This window comes from Myxocyprinus asiaticus, chromosome 24, assembly GCF_019703515.2.
Source record: "Myxocyprinus asiaticus isolate MX2 ecotype Aquarium Trade chromosome 24, UBuf_Myxa_2, whole genome shotgun sequence".
Taxonomy (NCBI): Eukaryota; Metazoa; Chordata; class Actinopteri; order Cypriniformes; family Catostomidae; genus Myxocyprinus; species Myxocyprinus asiaticus.
In genome coordinates, this window is record NC_059367.1 from 39,510,093 (window position 1) to 39,533,522 (window position 23,430).

The following is a 23,430-nucleotide window of genomic DNA, read 5'->3' on the forward strand; positions in this document are numbered from 1 at the left end:
TATTAAAATCAATAGAACATTGATTAGAATCAACATTAGCTTATTAATCCTTCAAATTAACAATTATCAAAGATAATCATTAATTATTAAAATCAATAGAACATTGATTAGAACAAATGTTTGCAACATTAGCTTATTAATCCTTCAAATCAACAATCATCAAAGATAACTACCAATTATCAAAATCAATAGAATATTAATAAGGATTAATATTGCCGGGGCACCACCCTGGAATCAGGGAATAATAACCAGACAGTACAACAGTCTCAGTATAGGATTGTTCTATTAGGAAAGTTGACGTCCGGAGAGCATTGACATTCAAAAGGAAAACAATGAAGGCTTGCATCTGAGCACTGACATCCCTGCCAGCCCTTGACACAGGTGCATGCAGAACAATACCAAAACTCTTCTCTTTAAAGTATAACAAAATGTATTGATGCAGTAATATCAATTAATAATCAATACAATGCAGTCAATAAACTTCCGACTTCCAACTACAAACTAGACAGTAATATGATTAGATATGGTAACATATAAGCCTATAATACATGAGAGGAGGGTATGTGTGTGTGTGTGTGTGTGTGTGTGTGTGTGTGTGTGTGTGTGTGTGTGTGTATGTGAATGGGTGTATGTGTGTGTGTGTGTGTGTGTGTGTGTGTGTGTGTGTGTGTGTGTGTAAAGAGAGAAGGAGGGCACAAAATGGAGGACGTGGCTCTCGTGGAGAGTATGTCACGTGAAGTTTCCGGCCAGAGAATATGGCCGCGAATGTGGGTGCAGAGACTGGTTAATGGCGTCTGGCCATGTCTCCGCTGGTACGATAACTTAGGGACAAAGCTGGGCTATATCGCCAAGTTATCTGCTCGCCAAATGTGTGTGCGGGTATGTTTGTGAGGGGTCGTGTGTGTGTGCGGTTAGTACGAGAGAGAGAACAGGGTGATGGCACCAGAGCCAGTTTTAGAGATCGTGGGAGAGAAGGCAACCGTTAGTTTTATCACTCAGAGACGAGGTGAATGGCTCGTAATCCGTCCGCCACGGTCGTTGGTTCTTTAATGGATAAACTCAGTGTGCCTGTCTCACCCGCGATGGCGGAAATGTGCAAACAGCCCAACGTGGTTGGATGACAACACAGCAAATCCCATTCGTTGTAACAGCAAGTTACATTAATACCTTGAGTATTATTAGCAGCAATGAGCGGACTCGACAGTCCATAAACTGTACAAGCAACAACCTTGATACACAAGAATAACACACTATAATAATCTATCTCTGCCCAGACGTAAACCTCTTACTTGAGTTGTGGGAGGACACAGGTAGAATGTGTGTTCATCCGTCGTTTGACTCTGAATCAGTCCCTCGAAGCTCGGGTGATGATGGGAGGCCATTTCCTCACTCTGTCGGCGGGTGGTACAGCAGCTGATTCTCGGCAGGTTTGCGGAGATATAAGCAAAGTCGACTTGGTTGAAGAAGGAAGAGAAATCTTCTTTCTTCACTTCTGCAGGCAAAAGGGTGAGACACAGATTGCTCAGCAGTTAGCGTGCTCGGTGGAACACGGGGAAATCTCGGCTCGTCCAGCAAGATGGAGATTGTATGGCTAAGTTCAGGTGCATCCATTCCTTCCTTGGGCAACAAGGCAACACCTGGGAGCAGCAGGGCTGCAACTAGATGCGGTACATACTGTCGCTGGAAGCAAAGCTTAAAAGGATCTCCGAGGTTTTTTACTCTCGATGACGTCATAGTTGAGGGACGCGTTCTGTCGTGTGTTGCATCCAATAGGAGTTGAAAGTTCGATCCTTCAGAATTTCACACCTAGGTGTTAAGTGAGCAAGGCTTGATGGGATCTGGTGCCGTTTGTGTTATCAGGCTTTTAGTGTTCCTACAGGTCGCAATCAGGCTTTATGACTGTATGTAGGCCTGCCTTTGTCTCCTATCTGACTACATGAGGCCCAACAACATTTTAAAGAGAAGATACTTTAATAACTTGGATTTGAAATTAAAGTTGAGGTTAGTACTCACTGCGATTAAGTAATGTCTGTATGCACAAATCTCTGTAAATAATCCCAAGAGGGAATGGCGCTTCCTATCCGAATGGATGGAATCAGATAAAGAACTGGATGTGTTTCTTTGTCCTTGCCCTGACAAACTGGGGGTGAAAAAAATCTGTGTACATTTATAAGAAAATCTGACAGGGCTCATGAAATGATACAGTAAATATACTTTGACTCTAGTTTTCCATCATCAGTTTTCAATTTAAGCTGTTATTCAATGAAAATATTACCCTCTGCCGCAGATCTCAAAATTCATTTGTGTTTGCATTGTATAATCAAATAAGGCACGTCAAGATGCGTCACGTCAGGTCAGTGATGCTAAACACCATTCAGAAGACTTATGACATGAAGTCTTATTGTCTCCTGTCTTATTGTTGGAATGTTGCTTCTTAATGTTCCAGTACCTGATTTTCAGCATCATAAACACTTAATTTTTAGGATGCTGTGTCAAGGTAAAAGTAGTTGAAACTTTGAAAATCAACTCTTGAGACCTTGAGAATTCTGTTGTGCCTTGTCCAGCTGTCAAGAATGTGTTCTGTGTGACCGGTTCTCATTCTGTGGCTTTAGGGGTTAAACTTTGGAAAAATCATAATAACATTGTTCATTGGTTTGTTTATTTTCGTACATTCTTGTACAAGCAAATCTTTTGATTTTTCCATCTCGCCCTATTAATTTGACTTCTCATGAGATCATGTTGGTTGGGATGTGTTCGGAAAGAACACTGCTTACTACTGTACATAAGGTGCAGTGTATATTGTATACTGCCTTTTACTTTTTTAATAGTATGTGAAAGAGGACGCATTATGCAATGATACACATTTAAAACATTTTTAAAAAGCACTATCCTAAACATTTTTAAAAAGCACTATACTATATTGTTGTCACACAACCTAATCATATTGTGTTTAATTCAGAGAATGGCATCTAGGTATCATTTCAGAGAAATATACAGTAATTCTGCAGTTTTGTATGTGTACAAATTAATTGTACAATTGTACAATTACTTGATAGCAAAATAGAAAGGTTAAGTCAGACACAGTGCATTATGGCATACAGGATTCCTCACAGTGTGCTCTGTTGTATCCTGCATATTTTATCAGATGTAGTAGGACATCACAGGCTCAGACGGAATCTGCATATTCTGTGCTAATTTGGAGGAAAAATTTGCAGAATGGATTTAAACAAGTTAAAATGTGTTAAATGGAGCTGAGAGTATTACACTGTTCTTGGTTGTTAAAATCACAATCAGATTAGCCAAAATATTTAATTCATTAAAAAAGTACAAGTGGAGGAAAATGTGTATTGCATTCCAATTCTGAATTTAATGAATATTAAAAAATTGCATACTAGGCTCATTATACATACTATATACTGCAAATATAGTTTCATAACAATAGTATGGTAGAACACAGCCTAGGACACAACACAAGCTCTTGTTGTTCCCACAACCATGCAGTTCATTTTAATCAATTACAGGCTATACAGTGTACTGTATATGATCAAAAGCACTTTACTGAAAGCCCATTACAGCAAATATAGCTCCCACACACTTACTGCCTTTTTAAACAGACCATAGTTTATCTTGAAAGACCCAATGCACAGAATGTGCAAACAGTAAATGGTGTCCACTGTCATTTAACTGGTAGGATATCAGTACAGCTTTTTTTCTAGAACTGCTTCAGACTTTTTTGAGACGATCTCTAACTAATTCTCAAATTTTTCTGATTAAAAATCCTACATTGAAATTTAGTCTGATATTTTTGTTGCAATGCACTGGAACTCAGAACTACGTATTAGAGCAACATCGAGTTTCAGTGAACTGAAATGAAAATATACTAGAGAACAAACTTTAAATGTTTAATTTGTAATGAAGTAATATTGGAGTTTGGTTGAAGGTCTGTATAATGTTTTGACAAGGCAAGCTCTTAATATCTATAAACTCCAGATGATAAAGACCATTCAATTTTGTTCTGAATAGAAGAAATGATAACCCAGCAGAGCCAGTGCAGACAATTACTACCAAATGAGTCCACTGATGTTTGACAGGGATGATTTGATTTGCCATCTTCACACTCAAAAACATTTAAATCAATATAACAGTAGGGTTTTGCGCTCTGAACAATTATTGGATGAATAAAACGCCCTCAAAACAGAGTTGTTTAGAAGATAGTGATGCATGTCAGCAGTCAGCAAAGACTGTCTGTGTCACAGCATCCAGGGCAGATGCCAAAATGTCCATTCAATTGAAGGAACATGTCATGTGCAAGTCATTGCAGAAAAAAAACTGCCTGAGACAAGCTACAACATTTGTCCAGGGAATTCAGCACAACACAGACGATAAAGAGGAAAGCTCAGGATGCTTTTTAAGCACTTTTCACATGAAAATTAATGAACTTAAAATTAATTTTCCAAACCAGTATTGTCTAGCAGGACGAGCTTTATTATAATTCACTATAGAATATGCATATAGAATATGCATGTTTGTTGTAAGTCGAACCCATTGACTTCTAATGCTTTTATACTAAATTAATGATGTTTTCTGTCCCCTACCCCTAAACCTCCCTTGCAGATTTTTTTTATTTTTTATTTTTATTTTTATTTGTATTTATTTATTTTTATTTTTATTTTTTGAAGCTGGTTGGCTGATCCCCCAATGTAGGTGATTTTAGGTTTACTGTCCTTGTGGGGACATTTTGCCTCCACAATGTAGGCATTAGGCAAAACCTGACCCACACACCCTAACCCTAACCCTTGGCACATACTTATAATACTTCTGTACAATATATTTAACCAAATGAGTAAATAGAAGAAAAAACTAAACAAAAAGTGAATGCTATGCCTTACACATTTGTCTATTTCATATTACTTCTTTTTAAAACATATAAAGTTGAAAAATAACATCAGCAAAACTCTGGAAGATGGAAGTGTCTGACCCTCCAGTGTATCCAATACAATAGCCTATGATTTCAGTAATACAAGCATAAAACTCATGCTTTCCATGCTTGCTCCTCTATTTCCCTCATGCAGACATGTTGTTAGGTTGAGCTTACCTTCTAGGGAGAGGTTGAATATCCTCAGAAGCACTCATGGAGGCCAAAGGTGTTCCAGGGCAAAACAGCAGCAGCCACACTCCAATAGGAGATGGGAGAGAATGAGAGCATCCTCAGACTGAAGCAAAGAGACTGGAGCTTGGAGAGACCCAACACAGAGCAATCCAGCATCTGACACACATACGGACACGCAAAATGTTATGTCCACACTCACTCACACACACATCCATGCAGGAGATCAGACAGTTCGGACTATTGCAGATGTGCTGTGTGCATTGGGCTTTCACTTCATGTATACTGTACACACACACTCTCAGTCAGATGTTTGTGGAGTAAATCCGTATGGTATGAAGAGTGGCTCAGTCCAGTGCTGACAGTCCAAACATGGGAGGAAGAAAGATTAGTCTAGAGCATGGTGCTGTATCTCTCACTTTAAATCTTGCTTGCTCGCTCTCTCTCTCTCTCTCTCTCTCTCTCTCTCTCTCTCTCTCTCTCTCTCTCTCTCTCTCTCTCTCTCTCACTCTCCACCCCTTTTTACCTTCCATCTCTTTTTCTTCCTCCAGTCTCTCTGATTTGCTGTATTTCATTTGGATTGGCAGATACTTTTTCTGTGCTTGTCACAATGATTTGTCTATCCATAACTTTTTATTGATTTATCTTTGCTTTTTAATCACAATCATACATAAGTGGCGAGAACTTGCAACAAAATCTTTCATCAATAAAGATTTTCAACTTTATTTTCAAAGATTTTATTGAAGATAGAGGTTTTCTCTATCTCAAAAATGTCAGTGGGGTAGGAAAAAAGCATTTAATAATAAGATACAACATATTCTCTGAAAACAAGTCATACAAAGACAATATCAAGTGTGTGTGTGTGTGTGTGTGTGTGTGTGTGTGTGTGTGTGTGTGTACTTTATAGTTGAGTCAGTGCATAAGTTTGCACCCCCTTTACAGAATCTGCAAGATGTTTATCATTTAAAAAAATAAGAGGGCTCATAAAAATAGCATAATATGGTTTGATGCTTCCTTGAATGATCAGTGATTGTTTGTGCAATGTGTAGGTGCTGGAAAGAATGACCCAGGAGCAGAGGTAACAGTTCCAAAATATTTATTAATAAAGTCAGTAATGCGCCACTGCGCAGAGTAGAGAGTAGTGTGTTCGTCAGTGGAGTGTGCGCATCGTGGAAGTCAGGAAGAGCTTGGCAGAATCCTCCGCAGAAGCTTGGCAATGAGAGAGATGTCCAGCAGACAATGTGAGCAACAGCAGAAGTGTAGATCCCCGGCACGTGGGCATAGAGCGTAATTCCTTTGTGGGTTACCAGGCTGCACTCAGCCTGGAAGGCAAACCACAACCTGAACAATGCAGGCAAACCAACAGAGTGACAAGACAGGACCAGCTAGACAAGGTGAGCGAGGTTAGTACTCAACTTAGCATAATAATCTGGCAAAGAAACAGAGAAACATGAGGGCATATGTAGGGAGTGCAATCAGGCTGGAACAGGTGTTGCTCAACAAGCAATCAGTGGCATGATCGGAGCTGCCCTGAGAACAATTAATGTTTCCATGGAAATGCCGATCATGCCAGTCGAGCACGCCTGCGAAACACGAGGGAGAGAAAATGACAAAACAAACAAATCAAACCTGCGGGCTTACCAGAATCATGACAGTAACCAGTGACGCCACTCGCCCAAGGCCAACCGGACAGCCAATAATTCTCGGTTGCTGACGTAGTAATTCCATTCAGCTGAGGTTAAATGATGCAAAAAAAAGGCACATGGATGCATCTTTCCATCCGAGGGGGAGCGCTGGGAAAGGACTGCTCTGACACCAACCTTGAACACATCCACCTCCACCATGAACTGATTTGCGGGATCGGGAGTAATTCGAATAGGTGTGGTAGAAAACCACTTCTTTAATTTTGAAAAAGTGCCCTCGGCTACCGGGGACCAACAAAAATCAGTGCGTGTGGAGGTGAGATCCATCAAAGGTGCAACGAGCTGACTTTAATTCCTAATTAACCTCCGATAAAAATTAGTGAACCCCAGAAACCTCTGCAAGGCCTTGCAAGAATCTGGGGTTGGCCAATCGGAAACAGCCTTCACCTTAGTCAGGTCCATGCGCACTCCCTGGGATGAAAAGATGAACCCCAGAAATGGAACCGATTGTAAATGAAAAGCACACTTCTCCGCTTTTGGAGAACATGCTGCATATGGTCCTGGATATTCTGGGAGAAGATAAGAATATCATCTAGATAAACGAACACGAACCGATCGACCATGTCTTGAAGCTTGTCATTCACAAGCTCCTGGAAGATGGTGGGGCGTTGACCAATTCGAAAGGCATAACCTTGGGCATTGCCCCCTAGATTTCCCTTGTGCCTCCCAGAAACTTCTGATGCCCCCCACCTCAGGCATTTTTTGTTAATGAAGCATGATCTAAAATAAGCCTAATTTACATAGAAATGAGTCGTGTTTGCGCGGAAATTAATGCCAATGACTAAAATACTGAAGACGCAGCACTATTTTAGCCCTGATTGTGCCTGCATAAACTCTATTGCAGGTGGTAAGTGAATAAGACATAGCTTTTTGCTCTGAAATACCATGTGCAAAAGTGACGCAACTGTTAAATGAATTCGCCCCTAAATCTCTTAACGAATGATGAAAAAGTTGCCTCTTCATTTTTTTAACTATTTAGGCATTTTTCCAAATGAAATCTATGTCAAATCTGTGCTTTCCTTTTCTATTCTACAGTGATACATTCATGAAATGCACAGGTACAGGTGATGTCTTTTTGTTTTTAAATTAAATACAACAACAGAATCTTGCATGTTTGTTAATGACCAATAAGGTTCTTTATGATTTTTACATATGATAATTGATACAGTAAGTGGCTCAAAGCCATTTGACTGAGTTTTTATGTAACTCTCAACATCTCATTTGGTTTTACAGAAAAGCGTCACAATTGCAGAACAGAATTTGGACTGAAACAGAGATGTACAATCAGATGGGCTATTAAAAGTTTTTTGGGGCTGAATGGACAGTTGGTGTGTTTACCGATGGCATTCAGAGCTGGTGCATCACAAGGCACATTTGATCATCCAGCCTCATGGTGTGTTGTTTCAGAAGTAGGTCTGTGAGCTGTGTATGTGGTGTTTTCTCCAGCTGTGCTTTTATCTAGTTTTCTCTGTATACTGCAGCTGCTTGATATGATGCTCACTATGAAAGTCAGCTGTAGTGAAAGAGGCTGCTCAAGGCAAAAAACATTTTTTCCAGCATTTTAAATGATCTATGAACAAAAGAATGAAACTTAACTTATCCCATAGCATCAACCATGGAACCATTGTCTCAGTCTTATTTTTGCTTATTTTTATTATAAAAAGAGAAGCTTGGCAAGCAGGCAGGCAGACGAGATGAATATTTTGTCTCCATCTAGTGTTTTAGAAATTAAACTGCATGCTACTACTTTCCACTTTAAAATAGAGATTAGTGGTGCTCTTCAGTTTTGGCAGTTCCATTTAATGATATCTGGGCACAGCTAAACAGAGAGTGTGAAGGGACCCTCATCCTCACTGACATATTACATTTAAAAAAATGGTTAGTAGAACAAAAACACACTAATATCAGAAAAGGGTATGAAAGTAGCTAAAATAATAAACATTTATATGAACATTTAGTCTTTTAGCAGATGCGTTTATCCAAAGCGACTTACAAATGCGGAACATAGCAAGCAATTAGTCATACAAAGTTCAACAATATCTGCTCATTGTACTGCCAAGTTCTCAAGGTGGCGGAGTAGTATAGGCGCTAACACAGACGAAAAAGACAGATTATTTTGGGTGGGGGGGGGGTTTGTACAGTAAGTGCAAGTTAAGTTCAATAGTGCATGCAATTAGTGTGGATTGTTTAAGTACTCATGGAACAGACATGTTTCCAGCTGGTTCTTGAATGTTGAGATGGTATAAGCAGATCGTGTGAAGGTTGGAAGCTCATTCCACCACAGAGGCACAGAGAAAGTGAATGATCATGAAATAGACTTTGAGCCTCTTTGTGATGGGACCACCAGGCATCGCTCATTCATAGATCGCAGAGAGCAAGTTGGAGCATAGACCTGGAGAATTGAACTGAAGTAAGTGGGTGCAGTTCCATGAGCTGTCCTGAATGCCAGATTCAAAGCCTTGAATTTGATTGGCAGCTACAGGTAGCCAGTGAAGTGAAATCAAGAGTGCGGTGACATGAGCCCTTTTTGGCTGATTGAAGACCAGACGTGCTGCTGCATTCTGGACCATCAGCAGTGGCTTGATTGTGTTAGCTGGAAGGCCAGCCAACAAAGCATTACAGTAGTCCAGTCTTGAAATAACCAAAGCTTGGACCAGGAGCTGTGCAGCATATTCAGACAGAAAAGGTCTAATTTTCCTGATGTTGTAAAGCGTGAATCTGCAAGACCGGGCGGTTGATGAGATGTGGGTGGTAAAATTAAGCTGGTCATCTACCACAGCTCCCACGTTCTGGGCTGTTCTGGTTGCCATTAGTGTAGTTGAACCAAAATGAATAGTGAGGTTGTGGTCAACAGATGGGTTGGTTGGCATCATGAGGAGTTCTGTCTTGGCAAGTTTGACCTGAAGGTAGCATTCCTTCATCCAGGCCAAAATGTCACGGAGAGGCAGGCAGCTGAGACAGTAGGGTCATCAGGCTGAAACGACAGGTAGAGCTGCGTGTCATCTGCATAGCAGTGGTAGGAAAAGCCATGTGCCTCGGTCTGAGTGATGTTGTGTATATTGAGAAGAGGAGGGGTCCAAAAACTGATCCTTGAGGAACACTAGTGGTCAGCTGGTTTGACTTGGACACCTCTCCTCTCAAGGAGACCTTGAAAGATCTGCCAATGAGGTACGACTCAACCCATCCAAGCACAGTTCCTGTGATGCCCAGGTCAGAGAGGCTGGACAGGAGGATCTTGTGGTTCACTGTGTTGAAGGCAGCAGGCAAGTCAAGGAGGATGAGGATGGAAGATTTGGAGTTAGCTCTCACCAGTTGCAGAGTTTCAGCTACTGACAAGAGGGCAGTCTCTGTTGAGTGTCCTTTTTTGAAGCCAGACTGATGTCTGGCGAGTAGGTTGTTCTGTGAGAGAAAAGCAGCCGAGTGGTTGAATACAACCCTCTCAAGAGTTTTAGGCAGTGGGGTTACTCGAACCAGCATGAATGAATTGGGAAAGTTTCAAGTTGTGAGATATGTGTTGATAATGTGTGTGAATGCAGGTAAGATCGATGAAGAAACAGCTTGCATAAGATGGGAGGGGATAGGGTCTAGTGGACATGTGGTAGGATGGTTAGAAAGAAGCACTTTGGAGACCTCAGGCTCGGAGAGAGGGGAAAAAGAGGAGAACAGAGGATGGGATGTTGGAAGAGAGTAGTTGTGGGTGTAAGTGTAGAGAACTGGTTGCTGATGCTTGCTACTTTGTCTGTAAATATCATGGCAAAGTCATCAGCAGTCAAAGAAGTAGTAGGATGTATTGGAGGAGAATAGAGAAGAGATGAGAAAGTTGAAAATAGCTTATGGGAGACAGGGGCTGGAGGGTGTAGCTCGTGCTGGCCTGGAGGTAAGAGGACAGACACTATCAAGGCAAGAATGGATAATACGAAAAAAAAACTGCTTTAACCTAAGAACACATATGCAAACTTACCTTCCTTAAATACATATGTATAAAAGACCCAGATGAAATTTAGATGCTTATTCTTTATAAAAATGACTTATTTTTTTAAGAAAAATTAAATGTAATGATAATTATATATGTAATATACATTTTTAAAAGGTTTATATATCTTTTCTTTGGTTCTATAGAGTTTCAGACACACTGAAAATGGAGTATGAGTTTTGGGTGACAATGTAAAAAAGGCTTTATAGCAGAAATATGGGCAATTTCCATGTTTGGTGGTGAAATATAAAATATCTCAAAAACTCTACCTACACATACATATAAATACAATGTACTAGGATTATTTTATTTTTATTTATTTATTTTACAAAGAAAAATGTCATGAACTTGAAAAATAAACATTTTTATGTGCAGTATATTACTATATTACTCTATATTGCTATGTATTACTCTAGTATGTAGCTATACTGTATTTATTGTTGGGAGTGGTGAGGCGTACTGAAAAATGAAAAGTTGCAGGTTTAAACACACCAAGAAGAGGTCCAGGTGTAATAACCATTGTGCCCTTGCTGTGAAGTATACATCTAACCTTACACTGAAGGACTGCCGCTGTAATGGGTATAATGACATGCACTTTGGATAAAAGCATCGACTGATTAACAACTTTCTATACTTGCATACGACACATAAATAAGAACATAACAATGGTATTCAACAGATTTTTAATTACATAACAGATGTTAAATAAAACCAATCAATGTATTACAAGAGTAATTTTACTTAAAATTCTTACTTTAAATTCTCCTTCCTGCCCAGTAGGTATGCACAAAGAATGCGGATCGCCAAAAACAAAAGAAGAAGAATGTGAAAGTGAATGTGGAGATATATAGTACAAATGGACTTAAATATTGATCTGTTTCTCACCTACACCTATCTTTTATGCTGTCTTTATGTGCTTTTTGGACCTTCAAAGTTCTGGCCACCATTCACTTGCATTGTATGGACCTACAGAGCTGAGATTTTTTTTTTTTCTAAAAATCTTCATTTGTGTTCAGCAAAAGAAATAGTCATACACATCTGGGATAGCATGAGGGTGAGTAAATGATGAGAGAATTTTCATTTTTGGGTGAACTATCCCTTTAAATGCATTGAACACCATAGTAAACACATATGTGTCATAGGACCCCCATATGCATTCTAGGGGTAGTGATGCAAACTCTCTCATAATTTACAAAATATTCAACTAAATGTTAAAAAAAAAGTCAGTTCACATGGTCTAAGACACCTTAATTGAGAAATAGTGGGAGTGGCAGATCAAAAGACAAGTTAATGTAAAAATTATAGTACATTTTTGACCCATATATACACTGAGAAATCTGGGACATTAAAAGATACCTAAACTCTGACCACAATATTGCAGAAATGAAACGTTCAAAAAATTTCCCACATTACACATTATACACACACTTATTTCCTCAGTGTGTTAGGATCGTGATCCAAATCCAAAGTCCTCACTGACACAGGTATTTTAAACAGATAGTGTTGTAGATTCATGGTAAAGTCAAAGCTTCAGGAAGAGCCTTAAGAAAAAAAAAACAAGGCTTAAAAAGTGACTTTGTATTTTTGTGCTCTTTTAACAAAGTATCAATGCATGATTGTCTTAACCTTCAGAAATTGTTGTCCGTCCACCTAAGACACAAAATGTTGTTAATTACTACTTGATGTTTTGTGTTTGGTAACAGGGTTGAATTTAGCTTGTAACACTTTACAATAAGGTTCTATTTGTTAACAATAGTTAGCATCATTAGTTAACATGAACTAACAGTGAACAATACTTTTGCAGCATTTATTAATCTTGGTTAGGCCTAATGTTAATTTCAACATATAATAAATTATTGCATATTTAAAATTAAAAGTTGTATATGTTAACATAAGTTAATGCACTATGAACTAACATGAACAAACAATTAACAATTGTACTTTTATTATATATATATATATATATTCATTTAATATTTAGTCCTTTCAGATGGAAAACATTTATACATATAAATGATGCGATCCAAAGTGCATTTGAACAGCGGTGAAACACTTTCTTATGATGTGTTACATTCATACGAGCAGACAGAGAAGTAATTTTGAAGTAAGTTTGGAGCAGAAGAAATAGAAATAAACCTTGTTTAAATTGTCAGATTTACACTAAGCTAAATTGCTATTTCTAGCCATTTTACATGCACATGTTACCAGGCACAATCATATTTATTTATCAAGAAAATTCACTTTGGATCATAATTTCTTTTTTTTTTTTTCTAGTAAGACCTTTGATATTAGGGCAGAAATCATATTCTTGATCATTTTTGTATTGTTTTCCTGTAAAAATCTCTAAAAATCCATAAACAATATCAATTTGATTAATCTTGTTTTAGAAACAACACTGCATAAGATATTTAGGTTTTTCAGAGAATGTATTTTTAACATGTGTATTTTGTCTTACTGTACTGGCAGAGTTTTTATAGTCAAAACAAGTGAAAAAATCTACCAGTGCTAAAGAAGTAATCCAAAGTATTTAGAATATGTTACTGACCTTGAGTAATCTAACAGAAATGTTACAAATTACATTTTACAGCATGTATTCTGTAATCTGTAGTGGAATACATTTCAAAAGTAAACATCCCAACCCTCTGTATATATATATATATATATATATATATATATATATATATATATATATATATATATATATATATATACAGTATATATATACAGTATATATATATATAGTTTATTGTTAGTTCATTATACCTAATGCATTAACTATTGTTAACAAATGGAACCTTATTGTAAAGTGTACCAGTGAGTTTAACAAATGCATACAACGCTACAATATAAATCAAAATGATAAAACTGAATGAGATTATTTACAACTTTACACAATTGCATCATAAGGTATCATTTGTTACATGGTAGTATTATTACTGCAACTAACATTGTATTTGTCTTTAATGCAACGGGACATCAAATGAGTAAAAAGTGTGTAGAAATGTCACCTTGTGACGCGACGCGACAATCTTCGACGCTCGCATTAAAATGGGTTAACTGAGTGCGAGCTTGTTTACCTAACGCAGTTCTCTCAACAGTTTGTGTTAGGGGCGTTTATTCCACTCAGAGAACTCAAGACGCCAGGACACAAGCATAACAGCACAAAGTTAACAGTTTCAAACTATCTTTTAATGTTTGGTAACACAGGGAGCAGTCATGGGATCTGATGCGCAAAAGGAGAGACTTCGCGAGCTCTTCCACGCGTGCGATGTGGATCACTCGGGACGAATCGAGAAATGGGAGTTCGTAAAAATATGTTCCGAGTTGCACGTCCGAACCACCGAGATAGATGGGATTTTCTCCAGACTTGACACTGACAAGGACGGCACGATCACTCTGGAGGAATTTATGGACGGATTTCAGGAGACACACCTGTTGAACGACGCGGGCATGAGCAGCGACAACGCCGGGGAAAGTTTTTCTGTTGCCTGGGAGGACTTTAAATCCCGCCTGGGTGATCAGGTGAAATTCATCCCCAGGTAAAACACCTGATAGGACAAGATAATCATGCCATGAAAATGTTGGAGCTATTCATACATTATTAAAGAATGAAATTAATAATAATTATAGAGTAGCCTACACTGGAATTTCTTTACATTTTGACATTTTTTATTATTTAACTTAATTCAATTGTGAACACTGGTCCACTCAATGAAAATGAATTTCTTTGATGTGAAATTAAAATGTAGGCTCTACTCAAATACTTTGTGTCGCTAAATGAATTGAGTTAACCTAACTCAAATTTGATCTGTTTAAATAACTATTGAACCTTGCAGCTTGTTCCTAGCTAGCAACAAATACATATATATATATATTGTACTGTAAAACAAGTATGGTTCTGATTTTTATTTGGAATTTGGGAGAAATGTTGTCAGTACTTTATAGAATAAAACAAAAATGTTCATTTTACTCAAACACATACCTATAAATAGTAAATCCAGAGAAACTGATAATCTTGCAGTGGTCTCTTAATTTTTTCCAGAGCTGTATATATAGCTACCTACATATCTACCCTATAGGAATGCACTAAGATATTTGTACAGGATACCTACTGGAATTTCTTCTCAAACTTTGGAACAATATACAATTTGGAATCTATTTCTATAAGCTCATTCATTTGTAACATTTATTTCAGTGTATATTTATCTATTAATATTATTTCATATATTTATATGATGACATATATATTATATACAGTTTTTACAATTGGTTACATTCTTTTCACAATACCGGGTACTGTTTTTGCAGACACTTCACACAGTTGTCATTTGCAGCATGCAGCTTGACACTTCAGTTGAATTCTCTTCCAAAAAAATGACTGACAGCACCAAAACACTTCATACGTGCCTCAGTTTCAGTGCATAGCAAACGTTCTCACCCAGCAAACACAGTTAGTCATTCATAACACAATAACCTTAAAAACACTAAATACTGGTAACATCTGATGTATTATTTATTTATTGCCAAGCATCTTCTTTTTCTTTTCTTTTTTCTAGAAACCAACAAAAATATACAAGATCTGTAAATCACAAAATAATGTGCTGATTCAATATGCATACATGCATGAATACAGCTCTGGGTCTTCCTCTCAATTGTCTTGCACCTCGCATATGCACTTCTCTTTCTCTTCCTCTTTCTCATGCTACCAGTCTACCTGCTCTGTCAGCCATATTTGCACAACACAATCATTACAAATTGGCCCCTTTTTATGGTGACATAACTGATAAAGCAAAATAGCTGAGATGGTCATCAGCTAAAAGAGAAATCAGATGGGGTAGGCTTTACTAATAGTTTTACATTAAACTTTTTATATCTTGAGTATATATGAAATTATGAATTAGCCTAAAGCACATTGCTTTCTAATTCAGTTTTCTTTTCCTGTTTTGATCATAAAAGTAAAAGTTTTGAAAACAGTGGGCTGTAGATCCTAGGTATGTGCACAAAGCCGAATACCTTATTCGTAAAGACATGACTAATGACGTCGAAATGAATAATGAATTCTTCCGAATTATAGAAAAATGATTCGTTTGACTGATTATCAAACAACAAGCACAGGGATGGAGCAATATTTGAAATTAACATATCTAAAATGACAATGCAATGATGAGTCTGTGAAGGTAATATGACTAAAGTGTAAACTTTATGAATGAAAATGTACATGGTGTGATCTCAAGTTTAAATCGGATGGCCATATTGCAGTCTCCATTTATTTTGCACATTAGAAATCTGAGTTTGTCAAGAGTTACTTTAACTAAGATCCTTCATCATACACATTTTCAACTTTTTGAAATATATATTTTACTGTAATGTTTAAAACCTTTTGAGTGAGATATACGTGAACATGCATCTGCATCTCACTCATATCTCAAGCAGGTGAGCAAGCAGTGTATAAGGTGAGAGAGGGGTGAAGTGATTTCTTTCGAAAACAAAGAGAACGCAAGTCATCTGCAACAAGCACTGACTGCTAGGGCTGGGATATCATCGCAGGGATTTCGCTGGCGGTATAAAATGAAGCAATATTGTGAATATCGCAATTATTATGTGGTCACTTGATTTCCTAAAGAGTGAATCATTAGACTAAATTTACGATCCTTCAGGGCTGCACAACTTAATTGAAATAATATCAAAATCGTGATATAGTCATATATGATTATTAAACTGCAAAAGGCTGTGATTATGTAAATACAATTAATAGCCTACACGGTCTGTGCAAACAGGTGACGCAAACACGTGATGCACTGTTCTGTGTGTAAAAAAATATTATTAATAATAATAATAATAAAATAAATAATGTTTTGAATTATAAAAGGCATATTTGCTATATGAAAACTATACATAGAATGGAGTTACATTTAAAAATGTGTGTTTTATCTAGTTTTGACTTATTTCCAGCTTAAGCCACGGCCACATTCGGTTATATCCGAATACAGATACAAATAATTTTGCCATTGCAATAGTTACGTATACAGATACAGATACTAACTTCGCAGCACACCCCTAGTAGATACACAGACATTATCTAATGGTTGCGTCAAGAAAAGATTTCATGAATTATGAAAATGTTGGTCATTGAATGCATTATGTATCAAAGCAAGTGATCAACAGTTCAGTCCATAGACACTGATGATGTGTTGATAGTATGGAAGATTTTAAAAATGTATACTAGGTATTGAGAAAAGCATGTAACCACTAGTAAAAAAAAAAAAAAAACAACCAAAAACTTTAATGTATTTAATATATGATTCAGAGAATCAACATTCACCTACAGCATTAAGGTAAGTGGTTAAACATATTATATAAAGGTACTGTAGGCTGAAATGTTTAAATAAACAGTCAAAATGAGATGGAATTACATTAACTAAATATATCCAACCTAGTTTTGGTAATCAGTCTGTGCAAATATCTGCCATCTATTTACCATAATCTACACGTCGGAATCACATGTCAGTTTAAGAAATGTCCAAATAATTTTTTTAAATTATGCAGTTAAATGTGTCAAAAACATCCTTGTTTGAGAAGTTTAATTTGTTTCATAAATAAAAACTGAAGTTCTAAATCATTCAATCATTAATGTGTCCTAGGTCTTATCATTTTCTGTTGTCTCTGTTTGGTTTGATGTAGTTCCTCCTTGTGAAATGAAGTTCTAATGACAGGACATTTAAGGTAACTGTAGCCAGTGGCTTGACATGAGACACATCAGCATATGCCACGCTGATTCTGAGAGAACATTGATTAGAGAACACTCTCAATACTCCTCTTATTTATTCATCAGATGCCACAAGTTTTACTTAATTAAAGAGAACAGCACAGTCATGAGGCTCAGACACATACAATTATTAAACAACCTGGCACCATCTTTTCCAGGTCATGTCATGTAAAGACTTCATTTGATTAACTGCCTGGAAAACCCCCTTACATTATTTTTCTCACTTAACCCTGTTTAATGCTAGCTAGTGTCATTTTGTTGGGTGTATAGTGTATACTGTACATTCTAAATGGGGGCGATGACATTTTTTTTAATGATTTAGAAGAATCGAATTGAATTGTGTTCCTTTGCCAATACTTTTTTTAAGAGAATGATCTTGTGTTTTTTTGTTTGTTCATGTGTGTGTTCCATGTAGGATTGACCAGGTATCAACTCTGTACCAGAACATTGGTCTGACGGAGCCCAGAATGGTGCCTCAGTATGAAAGAGTTCTTCTCAGTTTCATCAAAGAGATTCGAATACTGAACACAGAGATGGAACATCTAGCACTTGCTGTGAAGAGGTACACACACTCACATTCTGTTGTGCCCCTATGCTATTTCTACATGTAAAGGCCTTTTTACACCAAATGCGAAACTTTACAGCAACATTTTTAATAGAAACAATGGATTCTTAATGAGCCATTCACACCTGGAGCGAACATTTGCGCGGCGACAAAGCAAAGCTCTTTTTTTACGGTGAGTGTGTCGAATTGTTTTTTTCTGCCCGGTGATGAAATGCCCCAGCCAGTAAAATTTGAAGTCTCAGGAGCTGCTGCAAGTACCAAAACCAGCGCATTTTGTGGCGCTAAAGCACAGAAAGCAGTTTTGACCAACAACATTAAATACCGAAGAAGAAAGTATCCAGAAAACATGATTTACATACTTCAAATAACTTAAAATAATTTTGCTGAACAGCTAATGTCACCTCCTTTGTGTGTGATTTTTTTTTAATAAAAAATATCTTCAGTTAAATGTCACAGTATCATGACATACAAAATAGAAATAGAAATACCACAACTTGCATTCAGAACTTAAGTGTCACCGAATTGTAGGTTTGACCCTCATAAAGGCCTATAAAAGATGTAAACAAACTCATTGAGAACACACAATTAAACGGTGTTCAGGGTCGATGGGTTTGCAGTAGTTCGTTCGAGAATGGATCAACAAGGGTGCCACCAGCTGAAACAAAGTCTCAAATTCATCAACAGACATTCTGAAGTATTGATGAAAATGATCATGATACAGCTTCAGCTCCTGTATCAGTCTGTGGAACTCCCCATGATCCTCTCTTCTCTCAAGAACAGGGTGAACCCATTATTGACTCCTTTTTCTTGTCCTTTCCTCAGTGAGCAAAATAGCAATACATTCATCATCACTGCTGCTTGAAAAGAAATCTCTCTTTTTTTCAGAGCACTAGTGAAGTCGCTTGCTTGCAAGACTCTTGTATCTGTGATTCCATGGTTATTTTGCTAACGTTTAAGTTGTTTTTCCTCTCATCTGTCATAGGTGGAGGGCTGACCTGTTCAAAGGTGCATTGAGCTACCTACCGTACCGGGGTAAAATTGCTTGTTGATTAGCACCACCTATTGTAAAGGCGTGAATGTGCTAATGGCGAACATTCATGTCGCTTTCTATGTAAAAAGGCCATTCGTTGGCGATTCACTTTGCATAATCGCACCACCTTTGATGTGAAAATGCCTCAAGGAGGGCCACCCCAATGGAGAGGCAAAGGTTTGCGCATGTTCGTCTTTTCTGGTGCGTATGTAGTTGTAACATTTTATAGGATTTGGCTAGTTTAGTCTGAATCTGACTCCATTATTAATTTAATTTGACTCCAGTCATAACAGACCTCGAATTTGGATTAAGATTCCAGTTGTTTACTGATCATGTTTTTTAGAGACAGTCTTAAATGAGGCTTTGATTATTTGGTCGGTCTGTATCCTGCTTATTCTTTAATTCGGGAACCGATGCCCCATAGAGTCATATGCCAGCCGGGATAAATATGTAGATCTCAAGGGCACAATGTAGCCAGTTCACTCGAAGTCAGAAGTTGCAGGGTTTACTAATATCAATAAGTCTGGCTGCCTACTGCTTGCTCATAATCAAATAATAGTTTTGCTAAGTAGTTGAATGACTGTCCCAGGTGATGCATCTACTGCTTCTCTCACTCATGGGCATCATTACTGTTTTTATCCTGGTCAGATGACTGTGGCAACTCTAGACTCCTAATAATTTGCTGGATATAATGAGTTCAGGGGAATCCTTCATAATCACATTTAACAATGAATTTATCAGGTAAACCTGTATTCAGAATTAATCAATACAAAACATCTGATACTCAAAAGACAAATGAGATTTATACCTGACATCAGAAAAATTATGTAGTATTGCATATTCAAAAACATAACACTACGGGGTTCATTTGGCTACAGAATCCCCCTGAGCATTTTGCAAGCTTCCCTTAATTATCCACACCAGGAATGATGATTGCACCATTGAGACAATAGACTTTTCTATTTAAATTTGGAATTAGAATCAAAATGGAATCCTTAGAAATGAGACCATTGTACCAGCCACACTGAGACCTTTTAAATGAGACCAAACATGTACAGTCAACTCCTTTGTTTATACAGAATATAATAGTTTTGTATATATAGATCTTAGGTGAGATTGAGGTGATTCTGAGCTGAGAAAGACATGAGGAGAAGAGAGAGGGGAGGGGGAGAAAGGAGCAGATGTGGAGGAACAACAGTGAGGAGTGAATTTGCAATTCTTGCTCAGGGATGTGGTGTCACAGGTAGAGATGCTAACTTTGTGAGAGAGTTCATATGTTGATTTCCCTGGAAGTTCTTTGTTTTCCCGGGGTCACTGAGGCCAGACATCTTGGCACCAGGCTTACATACACTACATACAGTGCATATGATTTTCCACACAAGAGCATTGGAACTAGGAGATGGAATCTTCAGGGTTAAAAATAAAAGTTCTTTAACATGGATGGATTATGGGAGCACCATCTTAGTAGTTTAACATGAACTAACAATGAAACATCTTTGTTGAGCTGTGAGAATGGGGAACAAGATAAGTCAGCCAATGCCAGGGGAAACACCCAGAGACTGGATGTTCAGAAATAATAACGGCTGTTTTACAGCATTTATTAATCTTTTGAATGTTAGTTTATAAAAAATACAGTTGTTCAATGCTAGTTCATGTTAGTTCAAAGTGCATCAACTAATGTTAACAAATGCAACTTTTGATTTTAAAAATGTATTACTATACGTTAAAATGAACATTAACCAAGATAAATAAATTCTGTAAAAGTATTGTTCATTGTTAGTTCATGTTAACTATGGACAAATTGGAAAAATTATATGACAATTATAAATAAAGACAAAAAACAGTAAAGTTGCAAAAATTATCACTTCATGTGCGTTATACTGTATCAAATCAAATCAAAATCAAATCACTTTATTGTCACACAGCCATATACACAAGTGCAATGGTGTGTGAAAGTCTTGGGTGCAGTTCCGATCAACATAGCAGTCGTGACAGTGATGAGACATATACCAATTTACAATAACATCAAATTAACACAGCACAATTTAACATCTGATATACACATGATTACACTCAACAATATACAAATAATAACATACACTGTACAGTATACAATGCGCACTATATAGATACACATTATTCAATAAAAATAAAAAATAAAAATATATAAAAAAGTATATATATATAGAATGTACAGTATTGTACTGTATTGACATTCAGGCTGCATGTTGCAAAAGAGATGATAATGTCCCATGGCAAGTATGCAACATCGAAGCTGGCTATAATATGCAGTGGTTTAACACTAAACACAGTAGACTAATTGCTTTATCAGATTAAACAAATTTGTTGACTTAAAGGGATAGTTCACCCAAAACTGCATGAAGGAACTGCATGTTGAAGTAAAGGTAACTTGATTTAATCAATAAAAAAATTAAAGGGACAGTTCACCCAAAAATTTAAGTTCTCTCATAATTTATTCACCCTCATGCCATCCCAGATGTGTATGACTTTATTTTTTTCTGCAAAACACAAATGAAGATTTTTAGAAGAATATTTCAGCTCTGTATGTCCATACAATGCAAGTGAATGGTGACCAGAAATTTGAAGCTCCAAAAATCACATAAAGGAAACATAAAAGTAAACCATAAGACTCCAGTGGTTAAATCCATATCTTCATAAGCGATATGATAGGTGTTGGTGAGAAACAGATAAAATTTTAAGTCCTTATTTTACTCCACATCTCCACTTATACTTTCACTTTTGCATCTGTAAGCCACATGTGGTGCCTGTTTAGTTTCACTTTCACATCTGACAGTGAAAGTAGAGATTTAGAATAAAAAAAGGACTTCAATTTTGATCTGTTTCTCAACCACACCAGTTGTATCGCGTATGAAGATATGGATTAAACCCGAGTCTTATGGTTTTCTTTTATGTTTCCTTTATGTGATTTTTGCAGCTACAAAGGTCTGATCACCATTCACTTGCATTGTATGGACCTACAAAGCTGAAAATTCTTCTAAAAATCTTTTTGTGTGTGTGTGTGTGTTTGTGTGTGTGTTCTGCAGAAGAAAGAAAGTCATACACATCTTGGATGGTATGAGGGTAAACATGAGAGAACTTTCATTTTTGGGTAAACTATCCCTTTAATTTTTAATTGTTTAAATAAATTTACCTTTACTTCAACATGCAGTTCCTAGTCCACTTTAATTGAGCCAAATAAGTATATTTACTTTTTTTTTTTTTTTTAAAGTAAGGTCAAGTAATTATATTTTCAGTTCTCTTATAATAAAATGTTGTTACAGGGACTTAAGAGGTTCTCCTATGCAGTCAGGCTGTAAAATCCTTTAATTGAAACTTTTATTTTGGAATAGAGCACTGTTGCTGTGTATGTGATGAGTGATGTGGTGTTCTGGTGTTTGGTCTTTGCTCAGAGCTCAGGATCAGGCTTCTATACAGTTGAGTGAGATGGAAGAAGAGATGGATCAACGCATCCACACCACAGAGAGAAACACGCGTCTACAGGTGAGGAAAAAATCACACAATGGTGTAATTGTGAGTGTGGTATTACTTGTATACAACAATTCTATAAACGAAATAACGTTAATATCGAGCAGCTGACATTTCAGATGCGGTGGCCAGCTATTTTATTTTTGCTCTGCCAACAAAAATACTTCCAAAAGAATTCAAAGCAGTATCAAGCATTGCATTTTGCTTAAGGAAATGTGGACAAGCGGTATGATAAAAAAGGGACATTTTTCAGTGCACGAAATATCAGCACTCTTGGAAAGCTACTCATCCAATCAAATTAGAGGAATGGAACTAGCTGTTGTCTAAGACATTCTATCAGTTGATACGTTTTTATATTTTCTTTGTAATATGCTGGGTAGTGCTGCCCACCGTGAAATTCTTTTAGTCCAAAACCATGCCTAACTGTTCATTAAACAAAACTGATTGGATATGATAACTGCAACTTACAGATAAAAATACTCTCTTGATAATTCTCCCATCAATAACAGAAGCAATTTAGTAAATAGTGTCCCTCATAAATGTCTGTAACAGCCCTTAAACTGCTGCCCTGTCTTTTACTGAACATCAGGAGCTTATAAAACTTGTAGTATACAAAATATTGCTTTTGTGTCACATCTCTTTTACAAAGAGAATAGATTCATGAATTCTTTACCATAATCTCAACTACTGTTACTACTAATTAGTTACTGCTAGACATCATTTACACTGAGAATGCAAAAGAGGATCATTTTTGTAATCAAGTGATCTGTTATTCTAAA

The 23,430-nt window shown here is 37.0% G+C and overlaps 1 protein-coding gene across 1 annotated transcript in view; it reads left to right on the top strand.

Annotated features, from left to right (window-relative positions):
* Positions 1 to 13,921: 13,921 nt before the first annotated feature.
* LOC127415118 (ras and EF-hand domain-containing protein homolog) overlaps positions 13,922 to 23,430 on the top strand; it is a 61,966-nt gene continuing 52,457 nt past the window's right edge. The window contains exons 1-3 of the mRNA XM_051653687.1: positions 13,922 to 14,322; positions 17,965 to 18,111; positions 22,576 to 22,666. Of these exons, the coding sequence (XP_051509647.1) occupies positions 14,000 to 14,322; positions 17,965 to 18,111; positions 22,576 to 22,666 (561 nt within the window). The 5' untranslated portion in view covers positions 13,922 to 13,999. The remainder of the gene's footprint in view (positions 14,323 to 17,964; positions 18,112 to 22,575; positions 22,667 to 23,430) is intronic.